Below are 25327 nucleotides of genomic sequence, written 5' to 3' on the forward strand. Positions count from 1 at the left end.
CTCCCAGGGTGTTTAGAGTTTGGCTGCTCTTGGCATACCTCCTGGATGTGTGTGCGGCCAGAGCTTTAGGTAGGAGGTAGGGGTTTCTTAGATCAATGACAACAAACCTAGTAAAAACAAAAGTGTTTAACTATAGGGATAGTCGCTGCTTGATCAAAGAAATTACAAGATGCACAAATGATTTGAAGAAAACTAAAACATGGAGCTCTGAAACTATGAAATGGTTGTTTGTCTCCATAAACCAAACTGGTTTGGTGTGGAAGAAGCTGAATTATGGTTATCTGGGATATCATGACTGCCTTAAACTGACTAATATCTCATTTACATTGGATACCTTATTATTTAAGCACAACATCAAGAACTTACTTTTAAACATGCATGTACTGCATGGTCTACTAGTAAGCTTAAGGTTTAGCAAAAAAGAAAACTCCCTGACATTTATTTATTGCAATAGATGCATGACTTTTTTTTATCCAAGAGGACAGATGGTAGTACAATACAGGCAATCATCTGTTATAAAGTTCAGATGAGGCTCCTTTGTGGTCTAAATGGAGCCTCCAATCCTAGGGGCAGTTACCTGCTGCAAAGTCTAAATTAAACATGGAAGGAAATAGTTACTTGGAACCAGCATAAACTATATCAACGGACCATTTATTGGAAAATGACTTAGAAATTGCTTCTCATACAAATATTGGCAATAAGCCAGTGGAAGCCATAAAATATTAGTGTAAAAACCCCAATGATGAAAGGATAAGGGAAACTTCCAGATGAAGTTTAGAACTGAGATTAGATGTCCATCTTGTGCTCATTTGACAAACTACAACCCTGATAAACAGAAAACAAAAGTTTCGGAAAAAACGTAGAATAAAAACATTACAGAGATATGGAATTAACAGATTTGAAAATTATTTTTGATAAACCAAACTTTAAATGACTTCTTAGAAAGAGGTTGAAAGGTTTTTCTCCATTGGTAGATGGGGAAATAAATGTTCAAAAAGTAATTTCTGAATTGATGGGGATTTATCAGTCTTTAAACCATCTAAGCTATTTAGGTTAATTGGTAATGATTAAAATAATGGGTCGAGTGCATGTCAAAGGTCAATACTGGGAGAGGCTTGCTTTGTTGGTTACCGCTCATTAGTAACTAGCTAGATGGAAGGTTAACATGGCGAAAACAGAAAACATTATGATGCTAAACAGCAGCTGCTATCAGCATTGTGCTGTGTGGTGTCTGAAACGGAGATAACTGATAATAAATCAGTTTGTAAACAGAAAAATTAGCTTTAGTGTGTGTGTGCCAGGCAACTGCCAGCACGTCTTACAAACCACACAGAGGGATTATTTATAATAATAGTGACTCACTTTGGGTTTAGTAAGAGTTTACAGTAGGATTACAAAGCAATCTGATGCTGAGTGGATTGTGTTGTAGTGCTGGTTATTAATATTCATACTGAGCTCTGGGGTACACTGTGTTTATTTCTACCAAGTGTCCCATTTGCACCAGCCTCTCAAATCAAAGTATTCTTGGATTGCTTGCCTGAACACAAATAAACAATACAGCCAACGCCTTGAAAAAATGGTCAGAATAAAGGTTTAATAGGACACAGAATAAAAATGTGCATGTCTTAGATGATTATAATGGCATCTAATACAAAACACGATAGGTAGGGTTGGACAATAAATCAGTAATATATCACAATAGAGACGATATCAATAGATAATACATCTGATAAACTATTAAGAAATTTCACTGAACCCTGATAGATAACTGCAAAGCATTCTGGGGGATGTAGGCAGAAAATATGTTCAATTTTGCAAAGTTGTAGCTCTTAAAAGAGACAGTGGATCCATAGCAGATCTACTACAGTAGTTCTGGTCCAAAAATGTGACTAGTTCTACCTCAGGACTGTTAGAAACTAGTTTAAAGCTCAGAGGAAGAGCTGCAATTGTTATTAATGTTAATAATGGATATAATGTTTAAATAATCTATGTATTCTTTGATAAATCTGCTCATACTGTTCCCATTAGTGGGTTTTTGTTCCGGACTCTCACTGATAAGCAGATTGTCCTCTTGTCTTCTTTCCTGACCAAATGTCTATGGGAACGGGCCAACTGTGGGGGTACTTACTTCGGGCTTATTTTATTTGTTTTTCCTCTCCATCTCTCTCTGTGCCCAGTGTAGGTTTGCCCTAGCTTCATCACAGAGTGTGTGTAGATTCATAGTTTCCATGCCATCTGATGTCAACAAACTGCTTCAACAACACTAATCCATCTCTAAAACTCCCCTAAATCTGTAAGCAGTGCACTAAACAGAAGCTGCCAAGTTTTACAGAAGTGCTGTCCAATAAACTTAGAAAATGTATTACTAAGCTCCTTTATTTTATCTCATTGAACTGTGCTGTGCATAAAACTGACATTTATTTTCTATGTAAAACTAATTGAGGCTAAATTTGTCCTCAAAGGTGGAAATAAAAGTGAAAATAATATTACGTCAAAGTCATCTGAAATGTAAATTTGGAAACAGAAACGAGATCATCTGCAGCTATGGCACCAAAGCCCACACCTTTGCAGTCTAAAAGACAACTTATCTAATCAAAACCCCTCAAGGTCAATCTCTTCACTCCTTCCTGGTGGTAAGCAGTCCATTAAGAGCTCATCTTTCTTTTAACTGCTGGCATATTTGGGGTGGCAGTACCGGGGAGGGCTGCGCTAAGATGTCAAAACTGTCAACATGGGCCTCTGACGGAGCCTAAGCACTGCCATTACCATCATGTGAGCGGATGGGTTAATTATAAGATTTGGTTTCTAATATGGAGCCTTCCAGGGGAAGAACAGAGCCTATACCCGCTAATTAGATGTAAATCGTCTGACTTAAGTAAAACTGTAGGGATGTGGGTTGACTAAGCTCATGTTTTGTCTTTAGTAAAAAGGGAAATGAATAGTTTCCTAGAAGAAAAATACATTATGAAATTTTGAGAAGGTAGGAGATAAATGGTGCAGAACAGCAGCTTTAGTCAGTATATAGCCACTTCTAGAAACATAAAATGTTTATGTAAAAAAAACAGCAATAAAGTAAAGTTAATTCAGCAGCTCACACAACTACATTTGGTACAGTTTATCTCTTGCTCTTCAACAAAATATAAAATTTTCTGCACCCTTTTGAGTAGTGTACATTTCCACAGATTTAACCTCCAAAAAAAAAAAGATTAACCTATCCCTAACCCCTAGTTAGAAACCAACCAGCTGTTTGAATTTTTTTTAGAAAAAACATCCTATTCTACCCTCACAGTTATAAATGTTTGGTATTTTCTATTTGGACTTTTTATGGAAACTTGTGCTGCAGTCAAATTATTTGCAATTGACTGAATTGGCAAAAAAGGCTCGTCCCACAGAGACACTGATGAGATGAGAATATATGAGACAACTCTGGATTATCCAGAGAGATTTTGCAAAGAAAAGTAATCAAGGATCCCTTTCTCTGTATTTGGAAACCATGTGATATTTGGAAACAAGATGATTATGCTGTCATTTTGGTGAAAGGGTTGTGCAAAGTACTGCCACTACCAGTGACTTCAACAGATGAATTTATTTTAGGGTGTTCTTACACAACTTTGCCCAGGGTGACAATGAGCATTCATTGAAAGGTGGTGAGTGGTTTGCCTTTTTTTTTAAAATTAGTATCAATAGGGAGGCTAAATTGAACCATAAATATCTGTAATCACTTGTGTTTACAGACATGGATGTAATGAGACACTGATAAGAACCCTGCTATCTGAGGTGTTAGGCTTGCCTTGAACGTGTCTGCTATCACAGCAAGTTGTTGCACAGTTGATGAAATGTTAAAATGAGTCATGCTTAACCAGCAGCAATTGAGTAAAGGAAGAACAGACCCCTCTGGAACACTTTCACATTCAGTAATGCATTGAACCTATGACTAAGCACGCAACACTCACAGCCTTTGACTAAGAGATTCTAGAGTACCATTTCATGAAGTGCGAGCCATGATAGCTTCATTATTCGCATAAAAGGTTAACGGAGGCTTGTAACTGTACTTGCCCCAGAAAAAACACACAGAAAAATGGATTCTCACTTTGAAATACACACACTCTGGGACACAACAAATATACACACATATAGGCCTGTCGCGATAAACGGTAAATCAATTAATCGTACGATAAATTAAAACTATCGACGTCATTTTAATTATCGGCATTATCTCTTCCGGTCTTTTTCTCTTTCTGTTAATGACAATGAATGGAAAAAAGGCTCAACTCCGGTGCTCTTCACTGACCCTCCCTTCCTCATTTCCTTAGTTTAATGCCCAGCGCACACTACACGATCTTCGTGTTGTCAGCCGATTGTCGGCCCATTTTCAAAACCTGAGAGACCACACATTAGTCACAGAAATCCAAGGTATAACGGTTCGATCGGGTTCGTTCCTGCCATGTGGTGTCCAACAATGGGCACAAAATAATGGCTACAAGTTCAGTGAACTAATTTTAAAACCAGGCATTAATCAATGCTTTACTACAATCTACCTGCAATGCATGTTGCTAGTGTCAGCGTAAAGTCCTGACTGAATGAAAATCATTAGAACCTATTTACGTCACGTTAACGAAGAACAGCTGAAAAGTTGCCGGGTTTATCAACTGCGGTAGCAATTTCGCTCCAACTCCTCCCCTTGTCGTTTCTATATTCTTTGCATGTTGAATAAACATTAATGTTGTTTCCACATATCATCTCCGATGTCCGCTGGACTTCGGGTTGCTCCGTGTCAGCTGTTTGGGATTCCCCTCTGTAATTTCCCCTCAGAAAGCACGGAGGAGAATCCGCGCTTTCTGATTGGCTACCTGTCACATTCAACAGGTTGCGTTAAAGATCCCAGTCGGGGACACATACAATAATTCAGTACATATAGCTGACTCTGCATCTGCATCTGTACTCTCTCTGTCTGATTACAATTAAAATAGTCACGCTTGTTTTCATGCGGTCTAAGCAAAGCAACCCCAAGGCTGAGAATGGCTCACTTGTTTGTTGTGGTCACAATGACAAAAGGGCTTTCAATAGCAAGCGCCCGTGTCAGCGGAGATGGAGAGTTGTTTCTTCTCTGGCCAGAATATTAGTAGATTAGTTCAGCATGCCATGCAGGAGCTAAGAGGTTGCGGGTTCAAATGCACCATGCTGCACGAGTCACCAAAGCACAAAGGTCAGGAGATTCAGGAAAATTTTGAGCTCATAAGCCTTGCTGATTTCTTTGTTCTGGCTAAAATGATTTAACCCTTTAGGTCTCTTTTTTCTAAAAAAAAAAATAAAATAAAAAAATCAGCTTGAAATTGGCATGCCCAATGTAAATACAATATATCTCACAAACTACTAGGTTTATTTGAATTGTAAGACATTAAAGGTAATACCCCAGAGGTTTAAAAATCAATACTTATGTTACTGAGTGGCAGTAGATGAATATCAAACACAAGAGAAAATAAAAATCACCAAACAAATGCACTTTTTGATGTTTGTCCCTTTGAAAGTATGTAATTGCATTCTAAAACATCTGCCGCACCAGAGTACAGGAGCTCACCATTTGCTGTCCTAAAATGTATATTAAAACAATGAAGAATAGAAATTTGGGAGAAGCAGAAGTTGCCCATGTTAAGATATGATCTGGTGACACATCGTGTTCAGCTTAGTTTCAACAAACTCACAGAAACTATCAACTTTGACTTGGAAAGCTGCTGACAGTTTCTAACATGCTGATGTTCATGTTCTAACTCAGGTTGGTCAGGAATGGCTTCCCTCTACTGGCAAAGTGCACGGCAAAGCAGAGACGCGTTTAGTGTAAATATGGGGTGACAGTCAGGTGTTTGAGTTGCATGGAGTCGCAACACCAAAAAATCCACCTGCGAAGTCAATTACATTCATCTCCTTGGCAACTACCAAGGTATGGAGACATAACTGTGCCGTTCACAAACCTCAAGAGGAATTCCAGCTGTTTCAAGTGGTAGCACAGATAGATAGACATGGCTATCTAGGCACGCCATGGCAGGGAATTCTGACAAGGCAGCATGGATTGTCAGAACACCATCAGGATGTTGTTTATGTACCCAGCTGTGGAGTTGGTCTTTCAGCTCTGGTCATCTAGCTTTCAGCCCCTGATTAGTTTTCAGGGGGCTGTAGATAGTATTGTTTATTTCATGGCTCGTGTCCATGAATTAATATTTAACGCATTTGGAGCTGGTTATCAGTAAGGATGTGAATATTTCCAATGTTTCTGTAATTGATGTTGCCCTGTTGAATCCCTTTGCTGTTATCTTTGAAAGCACAATCAACATTGACTCACTTAGCCAAAAAGCTAGTATCACAAAACGGTCTTTCACAGACACCACAGCAGAAACATTCAATCAAATCTACTCTTCCTCCCCACCCTTAAGTTGTAATAATGTAGATGAGTTGGTATATAGCTTTCATTCTAAAATTTCAGATATCATTGATCCCAAAACAACTGAAACACTGAGTTCCTTTAAATCTAGACTCAAAACCCTGCTGTTTAGAGTTGTTTTTGAAACCTAATCATGAATCAATAACCTAATATCAAAATGTAATGTTGACTGTATGTTCTATGATTTTGTATTTTTGTGTTTATATGATGTAAAGTATGCTGAAAGGTGCTATACAAATAAAATGTGATTGATTGATCAGTCAATAAATGTGTCATGAGGAGGCAAAAAACACAAGCAAGTTGCACATGACTACAGGTCACATGGCCAGCCAAACTATGAAAAAAGGAACTTATATTCCCAAAACTATGGTATATCTCACCACAGTCATTACATCTAATTGCTTTTGCAACAAAATAGACATGTAAAAAATATAAAAGAAATTTGCAAGCCCCTGTAAAATCTGACAATGACTCAATCCAAATAGAAATAAAATTTAAAAAATTAATTGAGTATATTTGTATCTTTTTGGCAGTAGAGGCAACCCTGCTTCTGCTACAAACAAAAAGAGGACGAGGGCCCTTTTAGATCAGTGCCTGCAACAAAATCTCCTCTGTTCTCCAAATAGTATAAACTTGTGAGAAGAAAACACGGGAGAAAACGAATTGGCATCTATTAATAGTGTCTAAAAATAGATTGAAAGCATGAATATTTCCCAGCAATTAGTCATGAACGCTGGCCATGGTGAGAGGGCAGATGAAGGCTGGCAGAGGATGGGAGGGATGGAAATGGAAGAGCAGCTCTGGTGACCCCATGACCTATAGTTCATTTAACAAATATATTCAACAGGAATTATGGTAACCTTTGACAAGTGGTCCACATTTTAATTTTTAGATGCTAGAGGAGGATTGGACCAAGGCTCATCTTTCTAATATCTAATATTTCTAAAACAGTGTTGATGGGAAAGCGATTAAAAAATATATTTTTTTTTTATTTTTCAGAAACATTTTGTGACATCATGACACCATGCCATGAATTTGAATTATATTTTTTGATACACTCTACTGAGACTGCAGAAGTATCCCAAGTGTTGCTTCTCCTTTCTGCACCCACAGTGTGTCACTCAATCCAACCTCCTGAGCGTGCATCTTTGTCAGGTCAAATAAACATTCCCACGGATGGACCAGTGTTTGCGTGTAGTGAACGGAGTGTCAGCAACTTCCATTTCCATGAGACCGAGATGCTTGCTGTGCGGCCCATCGTCATTGCACGGATGCTCATTAGTTTTAGATCCCGGTTCAATTGTGTGCAAAGGGATGGAGCTCTGCTTGGTCATCAGGGATATGTGCTGCCAGTGGGAAAAACTTGGAATTCAAAATCTATTTTCCATTAAATTTGGAGAAAGTATTTTCATCTTTGCATTGGTCACTTGACAGAACCGTATACGACAAATCCCGATTATCACTGAGGAGAAGTTTCTAGAATTACAGCTCACAATAAGCTATATCTATTCTAGTCCTGCAACTTGTTTTGTTCCACCTCATTTTTCTTCCCAGGATTAAGTCTGCTGTTTAATCCATCTGAGAGGCCACTGCCTCTGAAAGCTGGAGAAATGAGCTCACTACGTTGTGCTAATGGATGAAGGAGAAGTCTGGCAAATTACAAAGTGGGAGGACAACAAACCTAATTTTCCTGCCATTTGACTGATGACAAGTGCAACTGAACTCAGTGAGCTTGTATAGATTTTTACAGTAATTCAGGGCTTTGCACTGGACATTTTTACGTGAGCAGCAAAAAAATAAATAAAGGTGACGGACAATCACTTTTCGCACAATGCTGGTTTCTAACCTGGGTTCTAAAGGTCAAAGTCGCTGTGCAGGGCTTTTAGCAACACAGAGGTCTACAAAAGTAAGCGCTGAGCAAATAAAATGTCTCATTTAAAGTGGTTTTCAAAAGGCTATGCAAGAATAAAGAATAACAATGATGTATACAAAGCACCTTCGAAAAACTGCTTGGAAAGTTCATGGAACAGGAAAAAAGATCAATTTGATAAAAACGCAGCTTGCATCACTACTTTGGGTGATGGATACATTTTGGACTGAAACACACAATTCGGTTTAAAAGACCAACATTGATCCTCAGTGATTCTGTGTCTTCACCTCATATTCAACATTAAATTCAATACTTTTTTCATCCCCCCAATTGAAGTTGAAAATGTCAACTTCAATCATTTTTAACAGTATTTGCTTTCAAAAATTGGCTTTTACTATAGTAACTCTTCTTATACACACAGTGGGACATCACCTCTGCACCTAACATAAATATAAGTAACAGTAACAGTGACTCATGGCAAAAAGGTTTGAAAGAATTAACTGGTAATAAAATTCTTGAATAGAATTTAGAACTGACTGAAACCGATGTCGGCAGCTCAAAGCTTTAGACAGAACAGATTTGAAAATTGTCTAAAATAGCCACACTGATCAGTGCACCTCAGTAAAGCACTGATATATTGATCCATTTGAGCTATAATGATATATCCCGCAGTGAATATGGTAAATATTACTATTTCTGCAGCTGTCACATTAAGAGACATTAATTTAAGTTCCTAGGTTTGATTATGTAATGCCAACATAAAGCAAGCACTGACAATGAATAAAACTGAGGATGTGTGCAACGTCTAAGAGAGCAGAAATTAATTCAATATATGTACATGGATAAAATAACCCAAGAAATAGTATGAATAGTTTTTATTGAGGAATGTTGTGCAAGAACACGCAACACAACCAGGGATGCAGAACTGTATCAAAGGTCTGCTTAATTCTGGGTATCAAACTAGCAAAGTAGCAAAGACAGCTCATTGCAGACATTTCTGGTAAATGAAAGGAATATTGGTTTAGACTGAAACTCACATCACAGTATTTAACGAGCTGATTTACAGCTTTATTGCATGCCTCTATTGCAACCCTTCCTGTGGTGTCCACATATTGTCCTTTTTTTTTGACTGACATCTTTTTCTAAATTAAGACCGTCTGCCAGACTTTTGCTATAAATCTCCTTAGCAATATTAAATCAATGTGTTTTCCAAATTAAGAGAGGATCAAGGGATTTAAAATTGTGTGTTGTTCCTGTCTTAAAATCTCTCTGAGGGTGTGATTACACAATCAGCTGGTTTCTGTCCTTAACCCAGTCACTAAACTGTTGATAGTTTGAAACCACAAACATCATACTCTGCTTTTTTTAAAAGAACCCAACATGAAGCAGTTTATTTTAATAGGAAAATATGTCCTGCTGAGCTTACATGAATAAATCATTGGTGGTAGACCACAGAAAATTGGGTTGCCAAATATCATTAGTATCACCAAATATGGCATAAAAAGCTCAATAATTACTATATTTCATATGCCTAATAACACATGCTCTTTGAGGTTTCTGCATGTTTTTCTCTTTGCTTTGCTTTCTCCTACATGTATCACAAGAACTGATAAACCAAGTAAACTATATTTTCTGTTTGTGCTTTTTATCTTCATTTGATTGCTTAAAAGTTCAGAGGTCTTATACAGTACAGTCTAACTTTACCTGGAACATAAACTTGCCATTTTGAGAAGAAAACACCCACCTACTTATCAGTAAAAACTCAAAATAGCACGCGTGTTTATCCCAAACTTTTAAACTCTCCCATCAGGACACTCAAATTTTGATATTCTTTAAAAGCAAAGTTTCCCATAGCCTGACATTCTGGGTTCTCTCCCATCTTCTTCATATATACAGTATGTATATATATATATATATTTACATATATATATATATATATATATATAGTTCCAGTTAACTTTCTCATGCAAAGTTAACTTATTTCTGTTTGCTTCTCACATTGTTTTTTGTTTTGGGGCTTTTTGCTGTTCAAATGGAGTACCTGTCAAACCACTAGCTGAATTTTAATTTAAGTCTGTGTTTGAGGCTTTGAAACTGCCCACAACCATAATATTGCATAAGTAAGCAACATCAGCAATAAAAAAAAATCAGAAACAAACAACAAGAACAACACTCAAATAACTACCAAAAGATCTAATTCAGTTCTAAAGTGTTATTATACACTATTATATAGTCATTTTTACAGTGAGCAGACGTGTGATAAAAATGGCAAACATGAAAAAATGTTAATTCCACCTTTTTTGTTTTCAGACTCTGAAATGAAACTCATTAGTTTGAATGTCTGTAAATAAAGAACTTCAGTAAATTTTGTAAGCAGAAACATTGCTTTGATCACACTTTAATAAAATTCACAAGAGTGCAACAGCCTTAATAGGTTGAAATATAAAGAATAATAAAGCAGTTTTATTTTCTGTCTAGGAAATAAAACAAACTAGACAGAAAAGTATTGAATGCGGTGGTGCCGTTGGTTCACACAAAGAAAATCTAGCAATAGCAAAGCTGACTGGATTTTTGAGAGAGCCCTGAGAAAACACCTGTTTCTGTGTAAGTTGGAAGCAGACACTAGGAGCTGATCTTCAGCTTTGAAACAAGCAAGCTGAAGAACAAGAAACCATTAAAATCTGCTAGGCTAACAACAAGAAAAGGATACAGGTATGGATGGTACAAATAGAGGAAAGAGCAGAATCAAAGCTTGAAAGATATCATGAAGATATTATGAGGTTTCTGCATGGAGATGAGTAACATGAAGTTAGATTCATTCTCTCTTTGCTGACAGCATGCAGGGCTGAATCTGATAAGGTCATGACTGCTACACAAGTTTTAAACAAAAACAACCTTCAGAGGGCATAATGCGATTCTGTAACGGTTCCACAATGTTATGAAATATTTTAATCCAGCTTTTATCTTTTTTCTGTTGCTTAACTCTGTTCATGCTACAAAAGAAAAAAAAAATTAATGGTGCTTTTCAATTAGGAAACCCCTAAAATGTTATTTTTTGATCATGACCTATTTCTCATTATTTTCAGACCCTAAATCATATCTATTCCTCTGAGATCAACTTCAATTCTATCCGTGAACTTGATTTATTTACACAAACATCAAATTTAAAAACATTTTTGTTGCTACAGTTTGTGTAGAAATTACTTTTCTTGACACGCAACCAGCATGAGATACCAGCTGTAGTCAACCCAGCGGCTCCAAGGGGCATTTATGCATTCTAGCACAGTGTGGCACGCAGGGGGAGTTTAAAGGTCTCAGTTTGAAGCCATGAACTCGGATTAAGCCTGCAAAAGTTCATTCTGGCCTCAGAGATTCATGTTGTACTGAGCCCTTCCCTGCAGAGATTGTGTAACTGCAGTGAACTTTTGATTTTATTTGGTTTATAGAAGCAGAAGGATTACACCCTCTGAGCCCCACCTGACCAGGCTCTTTCTCTTCTTCACTGTCCCGTGATCAACCCCATCGGCTGGCTGAAACCTCCTAGCCAGATGGGGAAATGCAGGAATGAAGTGATTTTCGTTTTTGTTTAACTTTACCAATGAGGTTTGACAAAATGAGAATTTTGAAGCGAGACAAAAGATGTGAATACTTATATGTTTAACTTTAATCCCGTTATATGACGACATGTGAAAGAAGGTGCTAAACACACAACACTGTGTGTCACCCTGAACACGCCTTCCTTTCCATCCAACATGGTGGCACCATAATGTTGTGAGGATGCTTTTTTTCAGTAGAGAGTTGATAGCAAAATGGATGGAGCTCAATAACGGGCAATTCTGGAACAAAACAATTTAAACCAAAGCATATTTGTGTGCTAAAATGTCCTAATAACAGTTCAAAACTAAATCCAATTCAAAATCTCTGGCAACACATGAGAACTGGCAATCATTTCCAATCTATTTTTCAAAGACAATAGGCAAGTCTCTAGATATGGGATGGTAGCAGTATACTCAAAATACTCTGTTGTCATTTCAGTGAAAGGTGGTTCTAAAGGTATTGACTCAGAGAGGGTGAATGCAAACATGTGCAACATTTTTCACATTTTTATTCATAAAAAACATTGGAAACATTCAGCCTTTTTCTTTCACTTTTAGTAATTAAGAACTGATTACCACAATAAATCTCAATACAACACAAGAAAGTGTGTTGTGTTTTTATGTGACAAAACATGAAAAGTTTCAAGGGTTATGAATATTTTAGCAAGGCACTGAAAGTATTCAAAGTCTTTCTTCACTTGCACATAGCATTGACTGTTGTGGTACAAAATAGTGTCAAGAAAGATAGATCGCCATACTGATTTCAATAAAATGCAGGAACAAGAAGCCATACAATTATAAAAATGCCAACTAGAGAATATTTTACAATTACTTATGACAAAGAAGGTTTTTTTTTTTAACTGCAAATGTTTCAGTTCTGAGTTTTACTTCCCGAAGAAGCTTTCAATGCCTCATAAATTTCTCCAAAGACCCCGCTGCACAGTTTCGTCTAACAATGCAATTACTTGAGTGGAATCTTCTGGAAAACTGTGGAAAGGAAAACAATGATGAAGCAGTAATCTAATTTAACCACAGCAGCTTCCATTGTTCTCTCAGAAAGGCCTCTTTTTGGTCTGAATCAACTCCTTCCAATCCATCTCTCCACTGAGGAATAATTGCTGTACCAAGAATGAATCCGAATGATAATATTTATGCCATACTCCAACACAGATAGGAGAAAGTGATTTGTACAGCTCGAGCTATTTGGGGGGGAATAAAACTCACAAAAAAGCAGTGACTGTGTAGAGCAGAGAGAATCCAGCAGTGTTACATTTTACTTTAAATTCTTAATTTCTTCCTAATGTTCTCCTCTCAACTTCATTTTGCCTTTCACCTCTATCGTCTTCAATCATTCTTACCTCCAGCTTTTAAGACATTCAGAGTAAAACCTCTCATTTAACATCCTGCGTTTTCCTCGTTTGCCTGGCCTTTATGAATGAGGAGCCTTCAGTGTGGGCCAGCAGGTGTTAAACTTCCTTTTGAAGATTATGATACACTTTCCAGACATTAACTGCTCTCCTTTAATCTACCACCACAGGCTTTTGATAGCTCCCGCCGTGAATTATTATAGCTACTGATTGAAACTGGGAGCTGAGAGGGACAGAGAAGAGTGTGGGAAGGTCAAGTGAAAAAAAAAAATTAAAGCTTCAGCTTTTAAGCAGCAGACTTGGTGCTTAAAGAAGCAGTATTATGTATTTTTCAGGCACATAGTGCCATTTTATAGCACAATCAAATAGATATGTTACCTTGAGTTTTTAGGAAAATGCTGTTCATATCAAACATGACTTGACTAACACTCTGCCTTCAGCACATCATCACGATTCTCATTATGCCACTTATAACAATTATTAAGTCAGTTTTCTATTTAACACCATAATTTCTGAATTTATATCAAGTATGTAGAAACAATGTTTTCTCTCAGTCAAGCTCTGAATGAATTAAGCATTGATAACTTGATTACATAAACAAGTCATGTAAATTATGATATGATGCTAATTAGCAACATTACGGACATATCTAAAAAGAATGGCTAGTCTGAACTATGTAGATTATTTAATTGATGTGGTTATTCCTCAAACAGAACATTCAATGTGAACTATAACATACGGTTAGAAGCATGCCATGCTTTTTCAATATGACTGTATTTGAAGTTCAACTAAGAAATCCCTTTACTCCACAGTCCCAGGTGGCTCTAGTTTCCAGCAAGAAATTGTCTCATAATAACACTTAGGATATATGCACAATTGCAAATTCTACAATTTTAATACATATATCACAAATTTTTATTGCATTGCCTAATGTCACAAAAATGTATTTAACCAAAAACTACAACCAGATTTTTTTCACATGTTGGCGTTTTTTATATACTAATAGAAGAAGACATCAATAAAGCTCTGATTATGACATTTTCCTGAGTTTATTTGCCAAAATATTCCCCACAAGTGCATTCCGCCCTGTGTCACATTCCTGCAACTTTTGGATGCACTTACTCCAACACAATCTGAATTAAAAAGCTGAATCACCTCTTTGGCATATCAGCAAGTTTTGCCAAGACCTAGTCATTTGGTTCAGGTGTTTTGAAGAAGGAATGGATCCAAAAGTTGCTGAACAGTGGCACCCGAGGACTGGAGTTACTCAACTTTTCTTTATAAAACACAACTCATGTATTTCTTTGTATGGGAGGCACAAATTTCAACTAGGATTTGTGGCCTATATACACCACCAACAGGTCTGATGCCAATTTATTACATTCGCTCTAAATGTAGTTAAAAGAATGGGCAATCATATTCCAGGTGACACATGATCACATCATGAATCTCTCAGTACAGATTCTGGTTCATAAAGGACATCTTGTGGAGTTTTTCATCATGTGAAGAAAGGACGTTAAAAACTCAGCTATGAAAGTCAGTGTGATTTATTTCTTAGTACTGTTGACAATTCTAGGTAGTCTGCCACTAAAACATGACATATTATGCCCCTAAAATGGTTGGAGCAATGTATACTAAAACATGACATATTATGCCCCTAAAATGGTTGGAGCAATGTATACTAAAACATGACATATTATGCCCCTAAAATGGTTGGAGCAATGTATTTAGAGCTAGAGTGTACAAGAACTTACTGAAGTCCTTAAAATGCAAAGACACAAAAGGAACACCCATAAAACCCAACAGTACTTTATTTGGGTGAGACAAGTTCTGAACTGGGGCCTCCAGCAAGCTCTAATGCAGAAAGTCACTCTGCATGAGCTCTTCACTGACAAAGTTTCCCCACTCAGGCAGGACAGGACAGCGATTATTGCTGCTGGAGAAAGGAGATGAGCCAATGACGGCAGAGGACAGAAGGGCAGGGGTCTTATGGGGAAGAGAGTCTTTCTGTTTTGTTTTACTGCTGCCTCCAGGGGTATAAACCCTTCTCCAAAATACCAAGAAGCATGACAACATGGTAGCAACTGCCACCCAAGTTTAGATCAGACAAAAGGGCTCTTCAGTGCTATGACATGGTGGTTTTGGAAAAGGAAATTATGATCTGTTAAATGTGGAAAAACGGCTTAGTAATACTGCTCAGACTAAAAGGCGACAAGGAGAAAATGAGCCACTAACTGGAAGGAAAACTGAGAAATGAGAGCTTCTTTCCCAATTTTCAAGCTACCAAAATAGAACAGAGGGTTTAGAGGTTTATGATCAACATAAAGGTTAAGCAAAACTTAAACTTTTTTTTTCACTTCTTGAAAGGCAAAGGCCTCTTAAAGTAATGGCAGATATTCTTTTTTGTGGAAACTGTTCTCTTATTTCTATAAAACATAACATCAAAAGTTAAATCTACACTAAAGTTACATCAGTTGTGAGAATTGTGCAAAGGGAAAGCATGGAAGTGATCAGTACAGGGAGGGAAATGAAAAGAGGAAAATATGGCCACATCGTCGTTCTGCTTATGTAACATGATGTATTCAAGAAATAAATTAGAGGAACATAATGACAGGAATTGAAGATATCTTTGCCCTGTGCCAGCATCCTCTGACGCAAATGCTTTAAACTCTGACAGCATGCCTCCCAGCACAGTGCAAGTGAAAAAAAAGTTGGTGTAAGCAACCTAAACTGTGCTATGCAAGGACTATTAGTGGACCAACAATTAAGAAACAGCTGAGGCATCTGGAGAACTGTTAACACAAAAACAGCAACATGTACAAAACAGCAGTAACTCTCTCCTACTTTAAACACTATATGATAATTATACTTCTGCTCCATTAAAACAGTCAACAACAAAAAAAAGTGGAAAAGCTAAACCAAAGGCCCAAAACGAAAGCATCAACACTGGCTCTGCAAATTATGATTGAATTGTTGATGCTATCAAAATCTGTCATGCAAAATTCCACCCATTCGTAAAATGCATGCACTTTCGAGTCACAGACAATAACTTATAGGTAAAAACTAAACTAAACTAAAATAAAATAAAAATAAACAGTAGATCTTACCTTGGCGACTGTGAGAGTTCATTGTTGATCGATGCACCTTTAGTGGATGTAGCGATCGTCATTTTTTACCCATTGCAGAGGAGACTTCTCAGGACTGCCAAACTGTGAGCAGAAAAACAGGGCAGTGTTTTAGACATTTTCACCTATATTTTTGTTGATACACTGTGACAGAATTTTTAATAAATGGTACAGCTATAAAAAGTAAATTGCAAGCCTGTTCTATTTATTAAGCAAATGTAGTTTCATTTTAAAACATCTGGGTTTACTAAAAGTCAGAGTTTGTTATTCTAGCACTTAATTCTGCACTGGCTGTACCACACCCAATAGAAAAAAAGTTTGGTCAAGAAAAGTCTAACATCCACATGAACAAAATAATTATACATTTATGCATGTTCCTGTTGAAGCTGTTTTAATCACCAACAAATTACAAAGTAGGATTTATAAAATTTTATGGATTCTGCATCAATTGCATAACCAATAAAGCTTCAGAGGTCAGCTTAGGAGGTCAATGCAGAACTAAAAGGCTCTTATGTGCAGTGGATCGTGTAATTAAATCTATAAACAGGCTTCCTGAAGCCTTAGACATCTAATGTTTCAAAATCCCTATCCAAAAAGATGAACAAACGTTTTCATTGAAAACAGACACACAGCCACATGATTCTGGCATTCACTGATTAATTCACTTACAGTATATCAAAGAATCTAAAAGTTCAACAGAAATATGACTAACATCATTCAAATAGAATTTTATTATTGAATCAGTCCTGCATATTTCTCAGTATATCATCAGTTTGAGAAATAATCTGAGACTTTGAATGAACTTGCATTCTTTTTTCATATCATCTTACATTTCTTCATATTTTTCTTCCAAGGAGCCAGACTTTGTTTTACTTAAAGTGGTCTTAACAGTTCTCCAGAAAGCTCTTCACAGGATTTCATTTTGATGCTCTTTTGCTTATATTTATTCTAGTTCTTGAGGATTTCGGAGGCAACTGATTATTTAACCACTTGATTTTCTTTGCTATAGAAAGCATACCCTGACCACATTTTAAGTTAACCCTTTATAGAGCAAATAATGTTATTACCATTGGTGTCCTCTCCTTTCTTTCCCCATTCTTATACTTTAGACAATGCTGCAGGCTCAGAGCTTACTGTTTGTCCTTTTCATGTTGCAGCAGATTGCAGCTCATGTTTGCTGATGCATATAGCAGGAAAAGTTAGTGTTTGGGGATTTATTCTTTCATTTCAGAATTAATTTTTTTGGAAGTTTGCATAGAGTACACTGTATACAAATATCACTGTTGGCCCGTGAAGCAGCAGAGAAAAACAAGCTTTGTCAGAGAACTATTCATCACAACTATTTCAAAATTATATTCAACAGGCCCAAAATGTCAGGGGGTTATGTTTACTGTGAGTTATGGTTAATTAATCATAATCGCTGTTTAACTGTATGAATTCAGGCTGGGTGTTTGATTAAGCACTCACTGTTTGTACAAAACATTTATCAGACTAACCACAAGACTATGAGCTGCATGAAAACAGATTTTAGCAGTTTGCGGCTGAGAATCTCCCATGTGTAGCTGAGCACTAAGTACTGAGTTTCCATCTTGACGAAATTTTCTTTCAATTCAGTGATCAGTTACCATTGAGGCATTTTTTTTCTAAAAGGCATGTCATTACAAAGATAAGAAACAATCTAGAATCAGGTTGAAACAAGGTGAATCTGGTGCTATAGAGATGTAAAAGCACATATTCGCCCCAGCCATATCTTTTTTTTAACATGGAGTAAACCTTTTAGTGGGAGATTGAGGAAGCAAAGATCTGGATATGAGCAACTGGAGAGCTGTACCAGGTTCCTAAAGTAGGGATGAGCTTACTTTTATTTTGATTTATTTAAAAAAGGGACAATACATGAACTGCAAGAGGAAAGATGAACTGTACCAGATTGTAGCTCTGGTGATAATTTATATCTGTATTAATTGGATAAATAACTTTTTACCACCTGATATTTTCACTTGACTGAATTTGACAGTATTAAATCATAACTAGACTAAACAAGCGTATTTTTAAGTAGATCTGAGTCTGGCTACATGCTTGAGTTGCGCTCCAGTGACCTGGGTCAATTTGAATTCCTTTCGGACCCAAATCAAGTCAATTTAATCAAACATTAATTGAGGAAGTTTGTCTAGTAATGAATCTTAAGCTGACATTTGTTGTAAATTGACATCATAAAGATAAAGTCAACTGCAATGAAATGATTGTAGCGCCAACAAGGTGATTTTCAAAAAGCTATTTGAAAAAAAAGGTTATCACGCGAGTACTGTCCGTATGGAAATAAAAATAAATAAAGTTTGGTCTCTTCATGCACACGCAAGTAAAGATAAACAAAAAAAGGAACAGGAAAACATCCAAACAGCAAAGTGAATTTTAGGCAACTAAAGTCAAATCAAACATTAGTGAGATATTCTGACAGATGGAAATTGTTGATGAAGAGTAAAGGTCTTTGACACGACGACAAAGCTGCTTGTTTACTCTGCCGTGTAATTTAGCCTTATATATGTGCTTTTGCATAAAAGCAAATAAGCGATCTAATTTCTTCAACGGAAACACAACATTTTTAACTTAGGCTATAATTAAACCATCAGAAATTTGATCTCCAAATACAGCACCTCTCAAAAGTGTACACACCTGTGTTAAGTTTACAGGTTTGTGACATAAGAAAATTATAAATTATTACAAAACGTTTTCCATCTTCAGCTTTCTTGTACTAATTGTGCCTTTAATAACAGGACAAAAAAAGGCATAAGAAATCCTACAAGATTAGCTAAACTTATTTTCAGATTAAAGCACTTTCTTTATAAATTGATAGCAGTTTCATCAAAGCACTAGTTTGATGTTGTGAATAACAATCCAACAAGGTTACTCCATTTTTTCCCCCCCTATTCTCAAACTGATTTTGAAAAAGTTTTTAAATTGTTTATTTCGATCTCAAAATCTGGCATTCTAAAAGGGTTGTCTACACTTTTGAAATCTTGATATTACACTTTTCACACTGTCCATTATTCCTAAAGAAACAATCTCCCACTTTGGAATACAGACTTAGCTTATATACAACCTGTAGAAATATGTCAGTACTGACGTCAGACATTTAGTCCTTTCAGTAGCTCTATTTGCTACACATGATGCCCATGCATGCATTCGTAGATTTTATTTGGGAGCCACGGCTTCTACCAGTCAAAAACATGATTGGTAGGTTAATCGGCCAATCTAAATTGCTCTGCTGTATGAACGTGTGCACAGTTGTTTGAGCTGCTTTGCCCTGTGATGTCCAATGACTGCTGGAGATAGCCACCAACAACTTTCCACAGATAAACAGGCATAGACAATGCATGAATGGATGCAGTTTAATCACATCTAAGTATAGTAGAAGTACTTTTTCCAGCACCGCCGAGTCACTAAATACATCTTTGGCATCTCGTCAAACTCTCCATTTTTGACAGGATGAGACTTTAAACTGGATGTGGTTCATTGTGTTTCTCTGAAGTAAAGTTGCATGAGGCTTGACAGAAAAACAGCTCTGAGGACCTCTTAATGGACTTTATTTCCCAGGCACTCCAAGCGCTGTCGGGAGTAATCTCCATGGCATAAAAATAACATGCGGTCGGATAGCGAGAAGTAAACAACAATTAAGCACACCCCTTGCAAAGCTTGAGAAATGAATCATTGAAAACGCGTGTATGCCAAGAAGACTGCTTCAGCCTCTCAGTCTTGATTGAGTATGAATTATTCAGATGGTGAGAGAAGTCTGGTTGTGTGCCAAGGACTGAATTGTTCTTGATTTTTCTATTCTGCAAGTAAAACTGGAGAATAGTCTAGCTAAAATGAAAGACTAAAGATTCTTCAAAGTAACTATTGATTAGATGCCAAAAATCAAAGTGAAATATGTGATAAAAGAATATAACAAAGAGTGATAACTTTGCTATTTTGGATTTCACAGGGTCAATGATGAATTCTCAAGAATCAGTTGTTAAGCAAAAAGAAACTAACAGACGGATCCCATACTGCGTTCAAGAGTTCTTTTCGTGTTCATACTGATATCTAACAGCCTTCATCAGCAATCACAACAATCTGCAATGAAAGACAGTTTTAAGAGGTAAAAACACTCAATTTCACTACTTCTAATGACCAGAGATCAGCACTTGCAAGATTCGTTTATTGTGAGCAGGGAAGAAGAATTTAAGTCCAAGACACTGAGAAGAGTAAAAATCAGAAGTATGAATACTATGAGTACTAATAACAGCAAAAACATTTTAAATATGAGGAAGTGGAATTGTTTTTTGAGCCTCTCTTGCTGCTTGGGAGCTTAACTGCTGACAGAGGGAGTTACATAAAACTACGTGAAGCAAGGCATGATCCGGTCTCAGGTTTCTCATCTACAGTAAAAATATATTATTTACACACAAACAACAAAAACCATAGCTACAACATAATCTTATTTAATACAGAAAAGCAACAATCACTCCAACTTCCGCTGATCTTCTAATGTTAGTCTGTTCTACACAAGTTTATCTTCAGCCAGAGATTTCTACAGATCTACTGTACAGTAACTTACATTTAAGTGTTTTGGTGCCGACAGGCAGATTTTGGCAGTAAAGCAGACTTTATAACACAATCCAAATGATATTGATGTGTTCATCAGTGGTGAAGATCTGCTTGTTAAGAAAATCAAATCACCTACTTGCATTTATCTTACTTGGTTTAATCAAAATCTACTTTTACATTATCTCTAAAATCAGATGAGTAAAAACCATCTGAAGATTCATGTCTCTTCTGGTTACCGTAAAGTGCTAAAACAGACATGACAGCAGACTCTGCACATTCACGTGAGGAAACCATCCCCAAACACCAACTGATTTTACAGCACAAGGGTGGGTACAAAGTCAGGACAGGGTCCTGGCAAAAACACAAAGGAGCTAAAATGGGTTTATTACTGATGATGTGAAGTCCAACAGGATGGAAGAAGCTGGACGTGGGAGAATGATTCGCAGCCACGGACTCACTGGATGCCTATAAGGATTGACACAAGGACCCATCAGGCCTCAAATCAGATCAGTTGAGGCTGAGAGCATCTGTATAGTTGCTCATTGAAAGGTCTGAGACCGTTTTACTGCTTGGATCTTCCTCTCGTCTAATTTTACTGCATCTCTGGCTGACGTCCAGCTTCCTTTTCTTCACTAACTTGGATGAAAGCCAAATCCAAAAAAAAAAAACAGAAATAAAGAGAATTTGCTCCTGCTGACCTTTTTTTTTTTTTTTTTATACGTGTCTATACCACCAGGAAGAGTTGCAGGTACTTGACAGACGGTCTTCTAAAGTACTGCGTGTAATCGAGGGACAGACAAACAGACGAACAGAGAAAAACAAAAGTACTTTAATATCCTGCATGTTGAGCTGAATGGGAGACCCCGCCAAACTGTTTACAAATTCCTGCTGGGTGACAGAGTCTCGTCACCTTTTTTGTCCCAGAGCACAACACTGGCACTAACTGACCCCATTAGAGTTCATTAGTGTGATAACATCAACAAACTGTCCACAAACAAGTAAACCTCCCCAGTGCCAGCTTGGGCCAGACCAAACACAGTGGAACTGAGCTAAATTATCTTGTTAATGGAATTAGAACACACAAACTGAACGAAGCAAAATTAGAAAAAAAGAAAATTTTTAAAAAGCAACTAAAGTTGCACTTCATTTTAATATGTTTGAGAGTTTTAAGCAGAAAAATGTGTGGAAATTTATTGAAGCTTGTACAATCATTAAAGTACATCCAGGTTAAAATAGGATTATTTGACCAAGTTAAAAACAAAGTCTTTTAATCAATTTTACTGTACTGCTCAGTGGGCATCATATGTCACAACAACAAATATTTTGTAGGTTATGCTGCAAAGAATGTCCCAGACTAAAACCAAGTTACTCCAATAAGTCATTGTAAAGGATCTGAATCTACAGCTAATTTTGTCCAATAAAATACACAGCTTCTACCGGCAAGATTTCTATTTAGCAATTAAACAAATTCATGCACTGAAAAATTTAATTCATTTACTGCAACTATTTTATAAATAAAATAAATTGTCTAAAAAGAAGAAACAGCCAATGATAAAAAGGGCCAAGAAATGTATTAGTCTAAAATTAAGCAGTACATATAATTTCAATAGTTCATCTTGCAGTAAATTTAAGTATCTATAAAATAATCGGCGTTTCTGGAGTAACATTGACATTTTGCAATACTGTGATAATAATTGTGATAACGTCAAAATTAACTAAATTGACATTTGGGCTGGGTGGTGGAATCTCCCCGAGATTGTAGCTCATGGTTTCTTTGAAATTACTTATTCTTTGCTTTCTTTTTTAGCTTTTTCAGCTTACATCTAAACGTTAACAGTGATTAGAATTAAGAAAGAGAAAGAAAGACGTAGAAAAGCTGAAGTGCTGTTTGGGTATGTAAAGCAGAAAGTGGTTAAACTATCCCTTCAGGTCCTTGTTTTTTGTGATCTCTGTATAATTCACACTATGCAGTGAGTTTTTAAAAACCTCCATGACCAAAAACTCCATTTACACATCTATGATGAGATAAAAACGCAGCAGAAAATCTTGCTTGAACAAAATACCAAATTAGTATGGAACAGATCTTAAAGAGTGTGTGTGGTGGGTTAAGCATTCACCTCAGTTCTGCAAATCAACTCAATAATCACCTAGAGAAATCTTAATAGTTGCACCACAGCTGCGAGACATACTTCACATTCCAGAAATAGCACGATCACCAGACAAAAATAAGGAAGTGATTTACATACTAGGACGTGCTGGAATGCAAATCGCAAACCGCAGTCACGTTAGCACAAACAATTTGTTCCAATATTTTAGTAAAGTATTTTTAAAATATCAAAGCTAAGACAGCCAGACATCAGCAAAGTGATTCCTAAAAAGCTGTTAGCTGAAAACTTGGCATACATTAAATGGATGACACAGCTAATGGATTTTCTGTCCTCTTTCTTAAAGATGTGACTTTTAGAAACTGAGCAACCAGTGGAGAAAGTTGGTGTCCTTTCTGAGTTCCAAGCCGTCACTAGTCTGAGTCACAAAAAACTTTCCAAACAAAACATCAAGGTCTCAACTAACCGTAGACTTAGCTTGTAACTGAAAAATTGTGGCTGCTCTCCTTCGGGTATCAGTCAGTAAACATACTGTATGTGGGGATGGGTGTGGGTGTGTAGGCGTGTGCATACATGCAGAAAGCTTGCTAACTGATGATTTATTTATCTGTGAAAATGTTCAGATATTTTACCACCTTGATTCTTTACATCTCTGCACACAATCAGAATCAGCGTGTTCTTCAATGAGCCATAACATCTGGAAATGTTTCTCACTTCAACTCTGCCTGAAAACAGGTGAATTCATCACACCGGACCCAGTGAAACATTTCTTCTGACAGAGAAACTTGGTGCGAACGTCAGCAACACAAGGTTTGCGGCTAGATCTACAGTTTATAGCTCACTTTATTGCTTTCTATCTATTCCTCCAATCTACATGTCTGTTTGAGCATAAAAGCATCATCTGATGCAATTTATGTTTCATCTAATTTTTTGGTTTGTCCTCGAGCATTATGATGTTATATGTATAAAGCATCAACTGTTTTCGCTTCATCTTTGGCCTTTACCTCTCGTTCCTTCGGATCGATCTCCTTGTGACTGTCTGGTAAGTGATTTGTTGCTATGGTGCTGCAGACCAGTGGTGTTTAAATTTTTATCACATGGACCAAAATCATCAAGTTAAAAAGTAATGTGAGCACAACACAGTGGACCCCGCCTATTTGCGGCTGAGATTTGTGGATTTTTCTGTAGAACATAACTCCAAATTATTAGTTGTTTTTTTTAGAGCTTATCAAAACAAAAATCTAAATGCCAAGACGGGTTTCCCTGTATGTTGTAAGATAATTGTGATATTAAGTTGATGATTATATAATTTTCATAATCTTAAACTTCTCATTATTTCATTTTTAATGCATTTTAAGATATATTTTGTGTTTGGACTATTAACACAGGCTGTTCTAACCATTTTTATTAAGTATTTGTGAATTTCATCTATGCCAGGGGTCTAATGTATTGTTTGTATTAAAATAAATTATGAAAACAATACAACAAAGTAAATAAGTAATATTTTAAAGGAACTAATTATTTTTTGGAGTTGACTGTTTTGTATTTTTTTTCTAGAAAAACATTTTAAGTTTAAGCTCAGTAACTAGTGCAGAAAATGGGTCAATCACTCTTTAATAGCAGTTTTCTTTTTGAGCCAAGTTTAACGACTGAGAGCACAGAGGTTTGCTTTAGAGTAAAAGCTGCTGGGTTCATGGAGGTCGTGGTAAAGCTTAATACACAATTAAAATGAAAGCAAAAACCAAGGTTTCTAAAGATCAGTACTTTTTGTTGTAGTTCAAATTTTCCATTTTATATAGATTTAAACTTCTTGCCCTAAAAATAAAAAGAAAGTGTCCACCTGCCTAGACCGCCAGGCGAAAATTTATATAGTAACTGATTCATTTTTATTCACCAAAACTGACAAAAAGAATGCTTGAAAAATGTCACGATGTAAAATCTTCTGAATCAAGTTACCTCTATTAAATAGCTATTTGATGTCCCTATTAATATTAGTGATCAGAATAAAGAGAATAAAACAGTGAATCAACAGGTCTAACCTAACAAGGAAACCAGAGGTTTGAACTGACCAGGAAAAGAATGTACTAGTTAGATAATATTCCAGATTAAGCTGAAGTTTTGTCTGTGTTTGGATCCACTTATCCTTCGTTTGAATCTATAAAAACAAACATCTGCAGCCAGTAAAGTAGGACTCAGACATATTGGTCTGCTGTGACTTTTTGTTCCTGTGGGGTCTGGAGTTTA

At 36.6% G+C, this 25327-nt stretch overlaps 1 protein-coding gene across 4 annotated transcripts in view; it reads right to left on the reverse strand.

Annotated features, from left to right (window-relative positions):
- The window catches only part of hdac4 (histone deacetylase 4), a 125668-nt gene that overhangs the window by 99644 nt on the left and 697 nt on the right, over positions 1-25327 (reverse strand). For all 4 annotated transcript variants that reach the window (XM_032566760.1, XM_032566761.1, XM_032566762.1 and 1 more), the window contains exon 2: positions 16377-16478. In XM_032566760.1, coding sequence (XP_032422651.1) covers positions 16377-16398 — 22 coding nt within the window. In that variant the 5' untranslated portion in view covers positions 16399-16478. The remainder of the gene's footprint in view (positions 1-16376; positions 16479-25327) is intronic.

This window comes from Xiphophorus hellerii, chromosome 7 (genome assembly GCF_003331165.1).
Source record: "Xiphophorus hellerii strain 12219 chromosome 7, Xiphophorus_hellerii-4.1, whole genome shotgun sequence".
In the NCBI taxonomy this organism is placed as follows: Eukaryota; Metazoa; Chordata; class Actinopteri; order Cyprinodontiformes; family Poeciliidae; genus Xiphophorus; species Xiphophorus hellerii.